This window comes from Sturnira hondurensis, unplaced genomic scaffold (assembly GCF_014824575.4).
Source record: "Sturnira hondurensis isolate 20B ecotype Veracruz unplaced genomic scaffold, ASM1482457v3 Scaffold0015509, whole genome shotgun sequence".
NCBI classification, from domain to species: domain Eukaryota; kingdom Metazoa; phylum Chordata; class Mammalia; order Chiroptera; family Phyllostomidae; genus Sturnira; species Sturnira hondurensis.
Window position 1 is genome coordinate 7,263,599 of NW_028088140.1, and position 17,340 is coordinate 7,280,938.

Genomic DNA, 17,340 nt, shown 5'->3' on the forward strand with positions numbered 1-17,340 from the left:
TGGCTCCTCCGCTCCTCGAAGTTCATCAAACTGGCAGTTTGGATACAGTGTCTGTTAATCCAAACATCACACTGCATGGCAGCTCTTTGTTTGAAAGTCAGACCCTCACCAAACAGGGAGTCCCTAGGGCTCCGAAGCTGCACATCCTGGCCAGCCTCATCCCTGACTCCGCCCAGGAACTCGAGAATGTTAGAGGAATGAAAGAATAAATAAATATTGCTACAGCAAAAAGGCAAAAACCAAAAAGGAGATGACTCCGAAGAATCGATGAAATATATATGTATATGCAAATTGCTTAGCACAATGCCTTACACATAGCAAGCATTAAATGAATGGTGGTTCTTTTTATTATTAACAAAACATGCCAAAAATTATGCCACAGAAAGAAGTTTATTTTTAAGCAACATTAACCTACAAAATAAAGGTATGCAAAAGCATAGAAGACCTAATCTTAGATGACTCCCTGTCCTAGTTCCAAGGCTTAAGGGCCCAAATACTGGCCAGAACTCAAAAGACCTCACAGAACTATCTACAATTTGTGATCAGAATTCTCCCATGCCACAATCAGCAGCAATCACACTCTCTCTAACCCTGTCAGACTTGCTAAGGAGTCACTCTTCAAGGTTCTGGTCTGAATGAGAAAGAACAAAAGCAACAGAGAGCAAGGGCGAATGGAAGCAAGAGTTGCCAACTGCTTCCTTTCCCTCTCCCCAAGGATAAAGCACTGCCCAGCAAGCATGTCAGGGAACTGCTGGGCTATTTATTTGGATGGTACCAGATGAGATTCCTTCAGTCACCCAGTAGATATTTATTGAGCCCCTACTCTGGGCCTGAGATTGTTCTAAGCAGTAAATACAGCAATGAATAAAGCATTCAAACCAGGGGTGTCCAACCTGAGGCCCACAGGCTGCATGTAGCTCAGGATGGCTATGAATGCTGCCCAAAACAAAATCATAAATTTACTTAAAATATAAGCTTTTTTGGTGACTACATGTTGCAATGCATTTAATGTGTGGGCCAAGACAACTGTTCTTCTTCCAGTGTGGCCCAGCAATGCCAAAAGTTTTGACACCCCTGATTTAAACACATTCGAGAATGAGATGGGGTGACCCTACCTGATGTCAAGATTTTCTGTAACTAGGTAGTAAATAAGATGTCAGCAAGCATCCCTCAGACCCATCCACGCATGGAAACTTCACACGTGACAAAGTGGTGCTGCACATCGGTGAGGGAAAGACGGAATTCAGTAAGTCTTGCTGCAATAACGGAATATCTGTAGTGGGGAAACAATCCCTACCTTACCTAATAGACTAAATTTAATTCCAAGTGGGTCAATGGTCTAAATATTAAAGGCAAAATTTAAACTCTTACTAGAAAACATAGGAAAATGTCTTTAATCTGCTGACATAGATGGTGTCTTTATAAAGCACAAACCACAAGGGAATGAATAAGTAACCTCAAATACATTAAAATTCATCAAAATATCCATTAAAAAAGACAACAACTGGAAATATATTTGCAACTCAGTAAGAAAAACACAATCCAAAGGAGAAATGGGTAACAGATATGAACAAATAATTCATAAAAGAGAAAACTCAAAGGGCTGGGGAATGTGTAATGTGTTCAACCACCCCACTGGTTAGGGAACCACAAATTAAAACCAGAATGAGATAATATTTCATCTCTGTCATATTCGCAAAAGACCTTTTAATTCTGACAGTACCAAGTGTTTGGTAAAAACATTGGACATTCTGGTGAACTGCTTTGGAGAAGAGCACGGCAACGTCCAGTGGAAGTGACAAAACACTCACCCCTCAGCCCCACCGCTCTGCCCCTAAGTACCCGAGGACCCTAAGTAGATACACACATCCAGAGCAGCACTGTTTCAAACAACCAAAATAGATGGCCAAAGAGAAAGGATAACTGAATTATGCAGTACTCCAATACATGAATACAGTTAGCTCTAAAGGTGGATGATCAGATTTCCAGTCAAGATGGCAGCACAGCTCCCCTTCTCCCACAACCACATCAAAATCACAACTACATTACAGAACCACCATCACTCAGAAATATCAGAAACTTAGTTGAATGGAAGTCTGAAAACCATGGAATTAAAGAAACCACGTCCATCCAGACTGGTAGGAGGGGCACAGATGTGGAACAGGATGGTTTTATACCGCTGGTCATGGCACCACCACACACTCAGTCTTACCAAGGCAGAAACCTGGGAGCCTGCCGTTATTACCTCCTCTCCTCCTTTATCCTTCACATCCTATCAGTCACCAACTTCTACTGATTCTACTGCTAAAAATCTTCAAAATAGAATATGCCTCTCCATTGCCTGTACAGTCTCCCTGGTGTAGGTCAGCTGGCTGAGCTGAAACAGCCTCCTAACCACTCTTCCTACCTCCGGTCTTACCTTTCCAGTCCATTCTCCCCCTTTGGTCAAAGCAATTTTCTTTTTTTTTTTAAATATATTTTATTGATTATACCATTACAGTTGTTCTATTCCCCCCCTTCATTCCCCTCCACCCTGTACACCCTCTCCCACCCACAATCCCCCTCTTTAGTTCATGTCCATGTGTCTCAAGTTCTTTAGATTCTGTATTTCCCCTACTATTCTTGCCCTCCCCCCTATCTATTTTCTACCTACTGTCTATGCTATTTTCTGTACCTTCTCCCTCCTCCTCCTCCTCCCACTCCCCTGTTGCTAACCCTCATGTGTTCTTCATTTCTATGGTTCTGCTCCTGATCTAGCTGGCCTCTTGGTTTACTTTTGTTTTAGGTGTGGTTGTTAATAACTGTGAGTTTCCTGTCCTTTCACTGTTCATATTTTTTATCTTCTTTTTCTTAGCAATCTTCTGAATCAAATACTTGATTTCCAGAAACTTGCTTAGAATCTCTCACTGGCTCTTTGTTGCCCTTAGGGACATTCTCAATAAGCCTTACACAGTCTTTGATGAAGCATCCTCTCCCTACCCTTCTGACCTCAACTCTTGCACTCAACCCATTCAGCTACTCTGACTGCATCTCACTTCCTTAAATGTGGCATGTGCTGTTCATTCTACCTGGAACGCAATCTACCTCTGCTTGCCCTGGCTGCTCTTGCTCACCCTTCAAGTTTCAGCTAAACAGTTACCTTATCTGGAAGGCTTTTATGAACACCCCCAGGCTAGATTAGAAACTTTCATTACGATCCCCTGGCAACTTTTTCTTCCTTTGTAAAAGTATACCACAATTCACAGAGCAGCTCAACTATCTTTTCAGATGGACCACAGACTTGATGAGAAGATTGGGCCATGCAGACCCGGAGCACTCACAATGGATCCTACCACATAGTAGGAGGTTCATTTAAAATATTTGATGACTGTTACCACATCACATTTAGTTTACATGCAAACAAAGTTTAGAAACAGCCTCAGATGTTTCCTTCAACTTGAAGATATGTACAATTCTCAATTCAGAAAGTTATCTATCATTTGTAGTGTCTGCTTTATTCTCCTGCCACTTTGGCAAGCATCGCCTGCCACCAGAGAAGCGGTAGCAAGAGGTGGCAAGGCTCAGAACTAGACAGCTTGATGTTCAAACCTCAAAAAAGGCCCCACATATTTTCAACAGTGTCACACCTCAGTTACAAGGGAGGCACTATGTATGAAATCTTGTTAGGATTACAATGATTGAAGTGGAAAGACTTTTGGCAAAAGGATTGAACATTTGTATTTTTGTGCTGGAATTTATGTCTAAGGCACAGCTGGATATACTGAAGCAGCCAAGGATAGAGGCTGCATGTGAGTTCCCCAGCAGTTTTTCTAGAGCAGAAGCTCTCAATTTTAAATCTCCAACCTTCCATTCCATTTTTTTTTTAGCAAAAACATGAAGCATATGAACGGTGGTACCAGAATGATGGGATTTAAAATCCCTGCTAGATCATTTATTAGCTGTGGTATACTAGGCAAATTACTTAGCCATTCAGTGTCTGGCTTCCTCACTTAAACATGGCAATAAAATAGCACTTATTTCATAGGTTTGCTCTGAGGATTAGATGAGCTAATTACATGTAAGGCACTTAGAGTAAGAGCTCAGTAAATATTACACATATCTAGGGGCATAGGAATAGGTTTGGAGGAAAAGGGAGGTGAAACAGGACCAAAAAAGACAGAAGCAGAAGTAATCTACTGTTTAATAACAATCAAGCACTTTGAACAGACTATCACTCAAACCTCAGAAAAACTCTTTCATGCAGGTTAACCAGACCAAGTCATGCAACTAGTAAATGGCTGAACTGGATTTGAATCCAGACACTCTGTCTCCAGAGACCAAGTCCTGAACCACCAAGAAATGATGTCTCCTTGTCTTCCCATCTGCTCTTTGGGGAATGGAATTCCTGAATTGTAAAGAAGAAAGTGAAGCAAGGAGATGTAAGGAATGGAAATGAAGAATAAACAAAACAAGGCCAGACTCATCTGTTTTCTCAATTTAAAACAGGTTTCCTTTTATCATCCCTTCACAGACATAACAAAGCCCACTATCTTGGCAGACATTTTCCTTTGAGTTCTGTGGGCCAGCTTGAAATCAAAATCACAGCAGACTGACGGATTCTCCTCAGTCAATAAGATCTGAATGTGAACAGAAATGAGGGGAGGGACGTGGATGTGGGGGCACGCAGGAGAGCAGTGAAGGGGAGCAACCCGCACACAGAAAGCACACTTCCGTCTGGAGTGGCAAGACCAGCAGGGGTGCTTTATTGTCAGACAGACAAAGGCTTCAAAATTTTGTTGGGCCTACAACATCAGAAAAATGCCTTAGCACCTCTGAGCATCCCTTTTCTATCTGTAAAATGGTAGCAAGAACAGCTGCCCATCCAGGGATGATCACCTGCCATACTGTTAGGATCAGGGAGGCTGCCGCTCTCATACATTGCTGCTGGGGTGTAAAATTTAGGGCAATTTGGTAATCTCTCTCTTCCTCTCTTTTTTCAATTTAGCACTCTCATATAACACAACATGCCAGACACTATCTAGTCACTTTACAAGTATTTCTTCAGTAGATTGCTTGTAAAATGGAGACCATCCTGCCCCTGACTGCATGCTGTCCTTGGAGAGTCCCCTCCCATGCAGACTCTGACCTTGGCCGTGATACTTGCTTTGGTCAGTGACACAATAGCAAAATGTGACACAAGCAGAGATATGAAAAACACTTGGGCTTTGGGGTTTGCTGTCTCTTGCTGCTCTTTGGAGCCCTGAGATCACCATTTGAAGAAACTGACCTAACTAACTGAATCCGAGAGATCACATTCCATCCCAAACGAGGACCTTGTAGAACCAAATCACCTGTCAGCTGCCAGACATGAGAATGAAGCCATCCTACATCCTCTAGCTACCAGCTGACCTGTAATATGTGTAATCACGAGGTGATCACATTTTTCACCAGGTGAGCTCAGCTGGCCCAGGTTAGAAGAGCCTCCTAGCCAACTATAGGCTCATGAGTGAAGTAAAATAGTTATTGCTGTTAAGCCACTAAGTCTGGGGGGTGATCTGTTATACAACACAAACTAAATGAATGGATACAATCTTCACAGTAACCTTATTTGGTAGGTACTATTATTATTCCTATTTTAAAAATCAGGCAATTGAGGCAAGGAGAGGTTAAGTGACTTGCAAAATTTACAAACGACAGACTCAAGATGTAACTCCTAGCAATCAAACTCCAAGTCTGTGCTATACTTGGATTATTTTAGATATAAATATAAAGATATAAACATAGATACAGGCTGACAGTGACCAGAAGGGAGAGGGGACGGAATTTCAGGGGAAATAGGGGAAGGATTTAGAGGAACATATATAAAGGATACATGGACAACAACTAAGAAGGGTGGAAATGGGAGGGAGCGGGGAGCCCAGGGGTGGGATGGGATGGGAGTAATAGACAGAAAACTGTACTTGAAAAATAATTAAATAAAAAATTTGGGAAAACAAACATAGATACAGATAAGATATAGACATAGGTGTAGATCTCTCCTCTGTATTATGCTGCTTCACCTAACAAAGATTTTCATATCACCTGACCCAAAAGTTCTACTGTAATTTGTCATACAGATAGACTTGTACACATATAAAATAATGTATGTATAAGTTCATTTACCGCAGCACTGCCAATAACAACAAAAGACCAGAAACAACCAATTCTAGTATGTCCACATAAAAGTATCCCACACATAGCCACAAAAAGAGCCAGGCAGAACTACAACTACTGATCTTCTATACAGCTGGAAAAAGTCAAGTGCACATATATGCTACACTTACATTTGTGTGTAAAAAATAGGAATAAAAGCATGAATATACACCTGCTTGTGTATGCATAGATTATTTCTAGGAAGGCACAAGAAATGGCTTTAGCATCAATTACTTCTGAGGAAAGAAACCAGCTGGCTGGACAACAGAAGAGAAAGAACAATTTTCACAGCAAACTTTTTCCCACCATTTGAACATTACACTGTGTAAGTGTATTGCCTATTAGTTTTCGCTTAGAAGGGTGTTATGAACATGAAGGAAGACAACAGGTGCCTGGCACAGAGAATGAAACCAATATGCAATAGTTAACTCCATAATTATTTTGTCCACAACTGACATCTAACTCTTTTTTAACCAAATTTATTGGGGTGACATTGGTTAATAGAATTAGATAGGTTTCAGGTGTATAATTCTACAATACCTCATCTGTATATTGCACTGGGTGTTCACCACCCCAAGTCAAGGCTCCTTCCATCTTTACCCTGCTTTACCCTCTCCTACCACCTGCACCCTACTTTTTCTCTGGTAACCTTCACACTGTTCTCTGCAAGTTTTGTGGGGTTTTGTTTGCTTAATCCCTTCACCTTTTTTCACCTAGCCCCTTAAACCCCATCCCTCTGACAGCTGTCAGTCTATTTTCTGAGTCTGTTTCTATTTTGTCAATTGGATTCCACATATAAGTGAAATTACATGATACTTGTCTTTCTCTGACTGGCTTATTTCACTGAGCATAATACTTTTCAGGTCTACCCACTGCTTCCAAATCTTGGCTATTGCAAATAATACTGCAGTGAACACAGAGGTGCATATATTCTTTCATATTAGTATTTCAAGTATCTTTGTGTTTATTCCCAGAAGAGGAATCACTGGGTAATAAAGCGGTTCCATTTTTAACTTTATGGGGTAACTCCACACTGCTTTCCACCATGGCTGCATAATCTACATTCCCACCAGCGGTGCAAAAGGGTTCCCCTTTCTCCACATCCTCACCACCACTAACAGGTTTCTTGATTTATTGATGGTAGCCATTCTAACAGATGTGAGGTGATAGATAAGTCATTGTGGTTTTAATTTGCATTTCTCTGATGATTAGTGACACTGAGCATCTTTTCATATGTCTATTGGCCATCAGTATGTCCTCTTTGGAGAAGTGTTTATTTAGGTCCTTTGCCCATTTTTAATTGGATTTTTTGTGGTGTTGAGTTGTATAAGTTCTTAGTAAATTTTGGATTTTAACCCCTTATAGGTATATCATTGGCAAATGTGGTCTCCCATTTAGTGGGTTGTCATTTCATTTTGTTAATACTTTGCTTTGCTCTGCAAAACTTTTTAGTTTGATGCATTCTTATTTGTTTATTTTTTTATTTTTCTTGCCTGGAGAGATATATCAGGAAAAAAGTATTACTATAAGAAATGTCTGAGATTTTTCTGTTTATGTTTTCTTCTAGGATTTCTATGGTTTTGAGTCTAACATTTAAGTCTTCAATACATTTTGAGTGTATTATTGTGTATGATGTAAGAAGGCAGTCTAGTTTCTTTTTTTTTTTTTTGCACATACCTGTCCGATTTTCCAAAAACTATTTATTGAAGAGACTGTCTTTGCCCCATTGTACATCCTTGACTCCTTGGTCAAATATTAATTGTCCATAAAAGTATGGGTTTATTTCTGGCTTATCTATACTATTTCATGATCTATGTGTCTGTTTTTTATGTCAGTACCATGCTGCTTTGATTACTATGGCCTTTTAGTATAGTTTGATATCAGGTAGCATGATTCCTCCAACTATGTTCTTTTTTTATCAAGGTTGCTGTGGCCATTCAGGGTTTTTTTATGGTCTCTAACTCTTTTTTTTTTATTTTTATTTTTTATTTATTTATTATTTAACTTTTGTTCAAGTACAGTTTTCTTTCTTGTATTCCCAGCCCTGCCCCCCCCCCCAGTGCTCCCCACCCTCCTCCCATCTCCACCCCCCATCTTAGTTATTGTACATATGTCCTTCATACTTATTCATGTGAGTCCATCCCCTTTTACTCTGTGCTTCTCTCCCCTCTACCCTCTGGACCCTGTCAGCACGTTCTGTATTTCAGTGTCTTTGGTTACATTTTGCTTGCTTGTTTTGTTGTTGACATTCCTGTTAAAGGTGATATCATATGGTATTTGTCTTTCACTGCCTGGCTTATTTCGCTCAGCATAATGCTTTCCAGTTCCATCCATGATGTTGCAAAGGGTAGGAGCTCCTTCTTCCTTTCTGCAGCATAGAATTCCATTGTGTAAATGTACCATAGTTTTTTGATCCAGTCATTGACCGATGGGCATTTAGGTTGCTTCCAACTCTTGGCTATTGTAAATTGTGCTGCTATGAACATCGGGGTGCATAGGTTCTTTTGGATTGGTGTTTCAGGGTTCTTAGGATATACTCCTAGCAGTGGAATTGCTGGGTCAAAAGGCACGTCTAACCCTTTTTAATGCAAGTGATTTTTTAAAAGAAACCAATCCTCTGAAGCTCCTGATTCTGCATAGGAAAGAACTCATTTTGGATGCAAAAATAAAGAACAAAACATTAATTTGCTACGTGAAGAGGTAGAAAATAATCCAGCACGTGAGTTCTCTAGTGGTCATGACATGGAGTTCAAAACTCTGGGTGGAGTGGTAATATGCCATCTGAGCCTCCTGAGTCAGTTTCTAGGCAGCAGAGTATAATGGCAAAGGCCAACGCTTTGGAATCAGGCAGACCCAGGTACAAATCCTAGCTCCAATACTTAGCCGAGTGGCCTTGAACCACACATTTCCCACGGGACCCTTAATATATGCACAGAAAATGTTCACTAAATGCCAGCTATTATCAGTTATCATTGGGGCATCCCATTTGAGGTCTAATAATTTCTCTCCTGTGCATGCTCCCTCTCCACACACACACACAGGTATACATTAGAGGACTTCCACTTCTCCCTTCCTCCTACATCAGCAAGTTCAGTTGACTCTATACCCAAAATACATCCTGTCTCTCCACCTGTCTCCATCACTCCCGCACAGGAGGGTGGTCTTCCTTACATCTACTATCACTTCCCACAATTCATTCTATATACAATGGCCAAGCTGATCTTCAAAAAAGTAAACCAGATCACATCACTGTATTTCTCTGCTTAAAATTCTCTAAATAACATCCCTCTGCATTTAGGCTGAAATCCAAATTTCTTACCATTGCCAATAAGACCTTCTAGAACTTGGTCCCTGCCTATGTCTCCTTTTTAATGCAAGTGATTTTTTAAAAGAAACCAATCCTCTGAAGCTCCTGATACTGCATAGGAAAGAACTCATTTTGGATGCAAAAATAAAGAACAAAACATTAACTTGCTACGTGAAGAGGTAGAAAATAATCCAGCACATGATTTCTCTAGTGGTCATGACATGGAGAAATGTCACCCCTTACACCCCATTCTGCATCAGCCCTGGTATCTTCTGTTTCTCATATAGGCCAAGCCTCCTCCAACCTCAGAGCCTTTGTATTTGATGTGTCTCATTCTGGAGCACTCTGTTCCCAAACCTTCACACAGTTGACTTCTTTACACTGTATGTTCAAATGTCAACTCCTTAGAAATACCTTCCACTACCAAGCAAGCTGAAATGGGTTCACACCCTGAGTCACTCCCCACTTCATTATCCTGCTTTATTTTCTTCCTAGCACTCATCACCATCTAAATTATTTGTAAGTCTTTAATCCATTTTTCATTTATTCTTGTGTGTAGTATAGAAAGGTGTTCTAGTTTCATTTTCCCACACAGGTTTGTCCAATTTTCCCAACACCATTTCTTGAATAAACTATCAACAGCTTTGGGAGAGTTCTGGCCAAGATGGAGGCATAGGTAGAAAGCCTTGGCTTCAATGCACAACCAAAAGGAGGATAACAACCAACCTAAAATCAATAAACACACAAGCGCCAGAAAATCAAACTGCATGGAACTCCAACAACCAGGGAATTAAAGAAAAAATCAACCAGAACAACCAGACTGGTAAGACAGAGGACAGCTTAGGCCCAGCCAGCTCAGGCCCAGCCAGCTCATAAAAACCCATGCAAAGCTTTGGACCTCATGGGCAGGGCGGCGAAAGGCGAAACTGACACTCAGAGCTGACTGTGGACTAAGGTGGGGGTTGCCCTGGTGGGGAAACTCCCAGTCTCGGGAGAGAGTCCATTAGAAAGTGTGCTGGAGATGAGCAGGTGAGTTGCATTGTTCGCTCTCTGGCCCCTCCTCCACAGGCAGCACCACAGCGCAGTAAAGAGGGCTGCCCTGCCTGGGTGAATACCTAAGACCCCACCCCTTTACAGCTTATCAGGTTCACCAAGAGAAAGAAATACGGCTCGAATGAAAGAACAGAGCAAAACTTCAGAAAGAAAACTAAGCGATGAGGAGATAGCCAACCTACGTGATGGAGAATTTAAAGCCCTGGTAATCAAAATGCTCGCAGATCTGACTGAGCTTGGTCAAAACATAAAAAAACAAATGAAAGATACCCAAAATGAAATAAAGCAAAATATTCAGGGAACCAACAGTGACGGGGAGGAAATCAGGACTCAAACCAATGATTTGGAATAAAAGGAAAAAATAAACATCCAACCAGAACAGAATGAAGAAACAAGAATTAAAAGAATGAAGAGAAACTTACAAACCTCTGGGACAACCTGACACGTTCCAATATCCAAATTAGAGGAGTGCCAGAAGGAGAAGAACAACAGCAAAAAATGGAAAACTTCTCTGTACAAATAATGGAGGAAAACTCCCCAATCTTAGAAAGGAAATAGACTTCCAGGAAGTCCAGGAAGCTCAGAGAGTACCAAAAATTTGGAGCCAAAGAGGAACACACCAAGCAGATCATCATTAAGCTACCAAGATTAAAGATAAGGAGAGAATCTTAAAAGCAGCAAGAGAAAAGGAGACAGATACTTACAAAGGAGTCCCCATAAGGCTATCAGCTGATTTCTCAAAAGAAACCTAGCAGGCAAGAAGGGGCTGGAAAGAAGTATTCCAAGTCATGAAAGGCAAGGACCTACATCCAAGATTGCTCTATCCAGCAAAGCTTTCATTTAGAATGGAAGGGCAGATAAAGTGCTTCCCAGATAAAGTCAAGTTAAGGAGTTCATCATCAACAAGCCCTTATTATATGAAATGTTATATGAAGTATGAACTTATCTAAGAAAAAGATGATGAAAAATATGAACAATGAAATGACAACAAACTCACAACTGCCAACCAATGAACCTAAAAGAAAAGAAAAACAATGAAAATGAAAACTAAGCAAACAACCAGAACAGGAACAGAATCAGAGAAATGGAGATCACATGGAGGAATTTCAGTGAGGAGGGGGAAGGGAGGAGTAGGGCAGGGGAAAGTACAGGGAAGAAGAAGCATAATTGGTAGGCATAAAAGAGACAGGGAGAGATAAAAATAGTATAGGAAACAGAGGACTCAAAGAACTTATAAGTACAACCCATGGACACGAACCAAGGGGGGTGAATGCTGGAGGGTTGGGGGGCAGGGTGGAAGGGGGATAAAGGGGGGGATGGGAAAACTGTAATAGCATAATCAACAAAAATACTTCAAAAAACTATCTTCAGCCCATTGTATGTCCTTGTTTACTCTGTTGAATATTAATTGGCTATAAACAGGTGGGTTTATTTCTGGGCTCTCTATTCTGTTCCACTGTGTCTGTTTTTATGCCAGTACTAGGCTGTTTTGATTACTATGGCCTTTTAGTACAGGTTGATACTGGGTAATGTGATTCCTCTAAGTTTGTTTTTATCTCTCAGGATCACTGTTGCTACATGGGGCCTTTTGTGGTTCCATATAAATTTTTGAAATATTTGTTCTAGTTCTGTGAAATACTTCATTGGAATCTTGATAGGAATTGTGATGCATCTATAGATGGCTTTGGGTAGTATGGACATTTAATGATGTTAATTCTTCCTATCCATGAACATGGTGTGTGCTTCCACTTATTTGTGTCTTCTTCAATTTCTTCCTTCAGTGTCTTATAATTTTCCAAGTACAGGTCTTGTTATATCCTTGGTTAGATTTATTTTTGAAGCAATTGTGAATGGGACTGTTTTCTTCATTTCCCTTTCTGTTAGTTTATTGTTGGCATATACAAACAGATTTCTGGATATTAATTTTGTATCCTGCTACTTTGCTGAATTCATTTATCGATTCTAATAGTTTCTTGGTGGAGTCTTCGGGATTCTCTATGTGAAGTATCATGTCATCTCCACATATTAGAATCTAAACCATAAAAATCCTAGTTTAAACATAGGCAGTAAAATCTTGGACACTATACATAGCAATATTTTATCTGGTATCTTTCCAGGCAAAGGAAACAAAAGCAAAAAATAAATAAATGGAAGTACATCAAACTAAAGTTTTTGCACAGCAAAGGAAACTATCAACAAAACAAAAGGACAACCCACAGAATGGGAGAATATATTCGCCGATATATCTGAAAAGGTGTTAATATCCAAAATTTATAAAGGGCTTACAAAACTCAACACCAAAAACACGAATAATCCAATTTTAAGAAATGGGCAAAGGACCTGAATAGACATTTCTTCTAAGAGGACATACAGATGTCCAATAGACTTATGAAAAGATGCTCAATGCCACTAATCACCAGAGAAATGTGAATTAACCCAGAGTGAGATATCACCTCACACCTGTCAGAATGCCTACCATCAGTAAATCAACAAGCAAGTGCTGGTGAAGATGTGAGGAAGGAGAACCCTTTTCACTGTTGATGGGAGTGCAGATGGGAGTGCAGAGTGCAGACACTGTAGAAAGCAGTACAGAGAGACCTCAAAAATTAAAAGTGGAACTGCCTTTTGACCCAGTGATCCCACTTCTGGGAATATATCTGAAGGAACTCAAAGCACTAATTCAAAAGAACATAATCATCCCTATGTTCATTGCAGCATTATTACAATCACTAAGATATGGATGCAGCCTGAGTATCCTCCAGTAGATGAATGGTTAAAACAAAGAACAGATATTTGCACAATGGAATAATACTGGCTGTACAAAAAAAAAAGAAAACAAAATATTACTCTCTATGACAGCATGGATGTACCTGGAGAACATTATACTCAGTGAAATAAACCAGCTAGAGAAAGACTAATACAATATGATTTCACTCATATGCGGAACCTAATGAACAAAATCAACAAACAAGCAAAACACAAGCAGACTCAGATGGAGAGCAGGGTGAAAGCTAAGCAGGAGAGAGGGTAGGAGAGGTTAGGGGGTGGAGGAATTGAGCAAAAAGAAAAGAAAGATTCATAGACATGGGCAACAGTGTGGTGATTTAGGGTGGAGGGAAATACAAGAGCATTAAATGGTAATGGAAAAATACAGTAAAATTTTTTAAAATTAAAAATAAAATTGTTTGTATATTTGTTTACTTCTTTATTGTCTAATTTCTCAACTAGTATGTATCCTCCAAGAGAACAGATTCTTAGCTGTCATTTCCCCACTGTATTCCTAGATCTTTTTTTTTAAAGATTTTATTACTTATCTTTAGAGGGGAAAGGAAGGAGAGGAGGAGAGAAATATCAATGTATGGTTACTTCTCATGAGTCCCCTGCTGGACTGGCCTGCAACCCAGGCATGTGCCCTGACTGGGAACTGAACCACGATTGTGTGGTTCGCAGGCCCGTGCTCAATCCACTGAGCTACACCAGCCAGGGCTGTATTCCTAGATCTTAAAATAGTGCCTACACTTAGTAAGTGCTTAATGTATATGCCTTATGGTGGGGGGGTGGGTGCTTAAAATCAAATTTTCCAGTCCCAGAGATTCTGATTTAACAAGTCCCAAGTAGAGCTCAGAAATCTGCATTTCTAGCGAGCATCCACATCTTTCATCCTAAGCAGGTAGTGTGCAAATCACAAATCACATTTTAAGATACGGGCACACCTCCTTGTATTGCGCATCACTGAAACCGAAGGCAAGATTCACACCAGCAAAATGATTACAACTTGCTTTATTACAATACTTTTTTATGGTGGCCTGGAACCAAACCTGCAATATCTCCAAGGTACACTGTGCTCTAATCAAAGCCATCCATCTCCAAATCTTGATTCTTCCTCTAACAGACCTTACAGATCCCATCCCAGCTGCTTTCTTTACCCCTTGGAGGCACAGGGGATTAAAGGAGGTCGCTGGTCCCTGCATTTGGAGTCCAAACAAGTAACTCCTCCAGTTTCCATTTCTGCTGCTCCAGCAAAAGCCAAGCATTCAAAGTAGCTGGTGCCTGGCTGCAATCCTGTCCTGCCCAGAAACACCTGAGCAGGTTTGGACTCAATCCAATAGGTAAACCAGGTAAATTTCCATGTCAGCTCACTAATAGACTTTCCAGAGGCAGCTGGGGCCAATTCATACTTGTTCTACATCTCCTCCAAATACTACTGCCCCCCACACACACAACTTAATTTTTTTTCTTTTTTTATATTTTATTTATTTATCTTTAGAGGGGAAGGGAAGGAGAGAGGGAGAGAAACATCAATGTATGGTTGCCTTTCGTGCGTCCCCTGCTGGGAGTTGGCCTGCAGGGAACTGGCCTGCAACCCAGGCATGTGCCCTGACTGGAAATAGAACCGCGATCGTCTGGTTCGCAGGCCAGGGCCACACAACTTAATTTTGGCACCACCTGCAGAAACGCAGGCCAGAGCTCCCTTTGAAACAACCAAGCAGCTGAGAGGAAGAAATCGTTGACAGGGCCACTCAGGTGACTAAAATAATAGGCACACACATACTTTAGTAACAAGGCAACCCCAAAGTCCAACACAGAGAAATTCAAAGGCTCTACTGAAAAGATTTATTGTTTTTCCCATTTCTTCTCACCCTTGTTTCTTCAGAAAACACCCAACACCTTTTCCTTGACGCCTAAACTGTCATCGGGGTTGGCTTTAGGAAATCTGGGAAAACGTCTACTTTGATTTCCTTACGTTTCCTCTACTTCCCTTCTACCCTGTAAGTGCCGAGCTCCTGCGTTTGATTAAAGCTACCTCTGTCCCCAAGATTCAGGTGCAAATAGCACGCTAGCACCGGTAAACTAGAAAATCACCACCACTTTCCTGTAGCGGAGCTGCCGCAGACAGGAAAGACGAAGCAGCGCAGGGCCTGCGTGCCTGCTCTCCGCGGCTGGCAATCACAGTTCCAATTCCCACCATGTTCCTCGAGGTGGGACAAACCGTGTGGAGTTTTTCCACTAAGGTTGCCTGGAGGGTGCGGGGTGCGCGCAGGAACCCGGACACACGCTTCAGAAAGCAGCCGCCGCTGAGGACGCCTCCTGCGGGACTCCGCGCTGTTCCGGTGGGCGAGCGGCGCTTAACTCGCTGGGACAGAGGGAACAATTTCAGTTCGCACGCCCTTGCGCGTTCCACCTTCCAGAAGTCAGGGCATTTCTGGAGGCGAGGTATGAGGACCCCTCCCCAAAACACATACACATCCTCTTCTAGTCACCCAACGGACGCGGATTGGGGTCCACCCTCCCTGGGGCTTTCGTCCAGGGAGCCCCACCGACGCCCGGCGGCAAAGTTCCCGAGGCTCCCGGGGAAAGAGTGAGGGAGCAGAAGAATCTAAAGCCGCAAGGAACCGCGCGGGCAGGCGGGGCGACTGGGAAGGGGCTCCACTCAAGGATCTTTCCTAAAATCCCCAGGCGGGGGGCGCTGGGAATAGCGCCCCGGAAGGCGCGAGGAGGGAAGCCCCGACGTGTCTGCGCCGCAACAGGGAGCGCAGGGCCAGAGGTCTCTCAGGCGGGGAGAGACCCCACAGCACCCCGTGAGTCCTGGTGTCCTGCGAGGGGCGCCCCTGCCCCGCACAGGCTACTACTGCTGCGGCCCCACGAGACACCTCCTCGCCACTAGCCCTTCTCGCCCAGCTCCCCGCGAGCTTCCCCGACTCACTGCGGAGGCGGCCCAGCACAGGAGCGACGCGCTCTCACGCTTGTGTGCAGACTCGCCACCTGCTCCTCGCGCCTCCGCGGCCAAGGCCCACTCACCCTCCGCATGATGCCGGGACCGTCCCGCCCGGGCTGGTGCGCTTGGCGGACAGGGCGGGCGGTGGCGCAGGGCCGCCGGGGAGCTCCGTGCTGCCCCTGCTCGCACACGCGTGCGCCGCGGCCAGCAAGCAGGCGGTGGCCTCCGAGGGGGCGGGGCGCGGGCGGCGGGGACCTCCCCGCCCCGCAGACCTTCTTTCGCGATTGCGGTGTCCGCACTTCCCGAGGCCGCTTCTCCCAAGCCAATGAAGAGCTGGTCACCTGTGCCTGCCCTGCGGTCGCCCGCAGCTCTGAGCCGGAGAAGGCTGAAGTTGAGCGTTGCGGTAGACCTTTTGGGTAACCAAGTTTGATGAGCAAGAGAGATTGTTGGAGAACTGAGGTGGGAGTTCTCGCCACCTTAAAAGTACTTCTGTTCTCCCCGTTATACGGGAGCGTGGCCCACTGGTGTTTTATCCTACTCTTTAGAGCCTGTGATTACCTTAGGCAAGTGCTGAGCATTATAAACCTTCTGAGGGATGGGGCCGGGGGTGGAGGGGTAAGGTGAGAGTTAAGAGTGGGAAGCAGCAGATCAACCCAGGGCGGGAGGCAGGACCGCTTCGTAGAGCAGAGGTGGTCTAGTTTTCTCCAGGTGAAGCAGTCCAGCTTCACCAGCAGTCCACCCCTGGGGGTGGGGGGCGGGGGGGCTGCACCCCGTACTACTACAGAACCCCCAAGTCTTCCCCGCAAACCTTTGCCTGCAGAGCTTCCTCTTCACAAAGGGCCTTCCCACCCGCGCCCCAACTTCTCCGAACAGCAGGGATAGCCCATCCCCAGCAGCTAGTGCTTCTGGGAAAAAGGTGAGGGAGGGGGATTAGATTCCTCCTGACCATGGAGACACTGCAGCCCAGGAAACACAGGATCCAGACTCTCGAGAACAAGGATGGCACGAGAAGTGAGGGCGTTCCGAAAGGAAATCTGGCCTTTCCCTATTTGGCTCCTACTACTGAACAAAGTAAATCAAATAGCACAAAATT

At 43.2% G+C, this 17,340-nt stretch overlaps 1 protein-coding gene across 1 annotated transcript in view; it reads right to left on the reverse strand.

Annotated features, from left to right (window-relative positions):
- The window catches only part of TMCC3 (transmembrane and coiled-coil domain family 3), a 265,971-nt gene extending 249,537 nt beyond the window's left edge, over positions 1 to 16,434 (reverse strand). Inside the window, exon 1 of the mRNA XM_037064690.1 lies at positions 16,331 to 16,434. Within this exon, the coding sequence (XP_036920585.1) occupies positions 16,331 to 16,339 (9 nt within the window). The 5' untranslated portion in view covers positions 16,340 to 16,434. The remainder of the gene's footprint in view (positions 1 to 16,330) is intronic.
- Between the last annotated feature and the right edge of the window lie 906 nt (positions 16,435 to 17,340).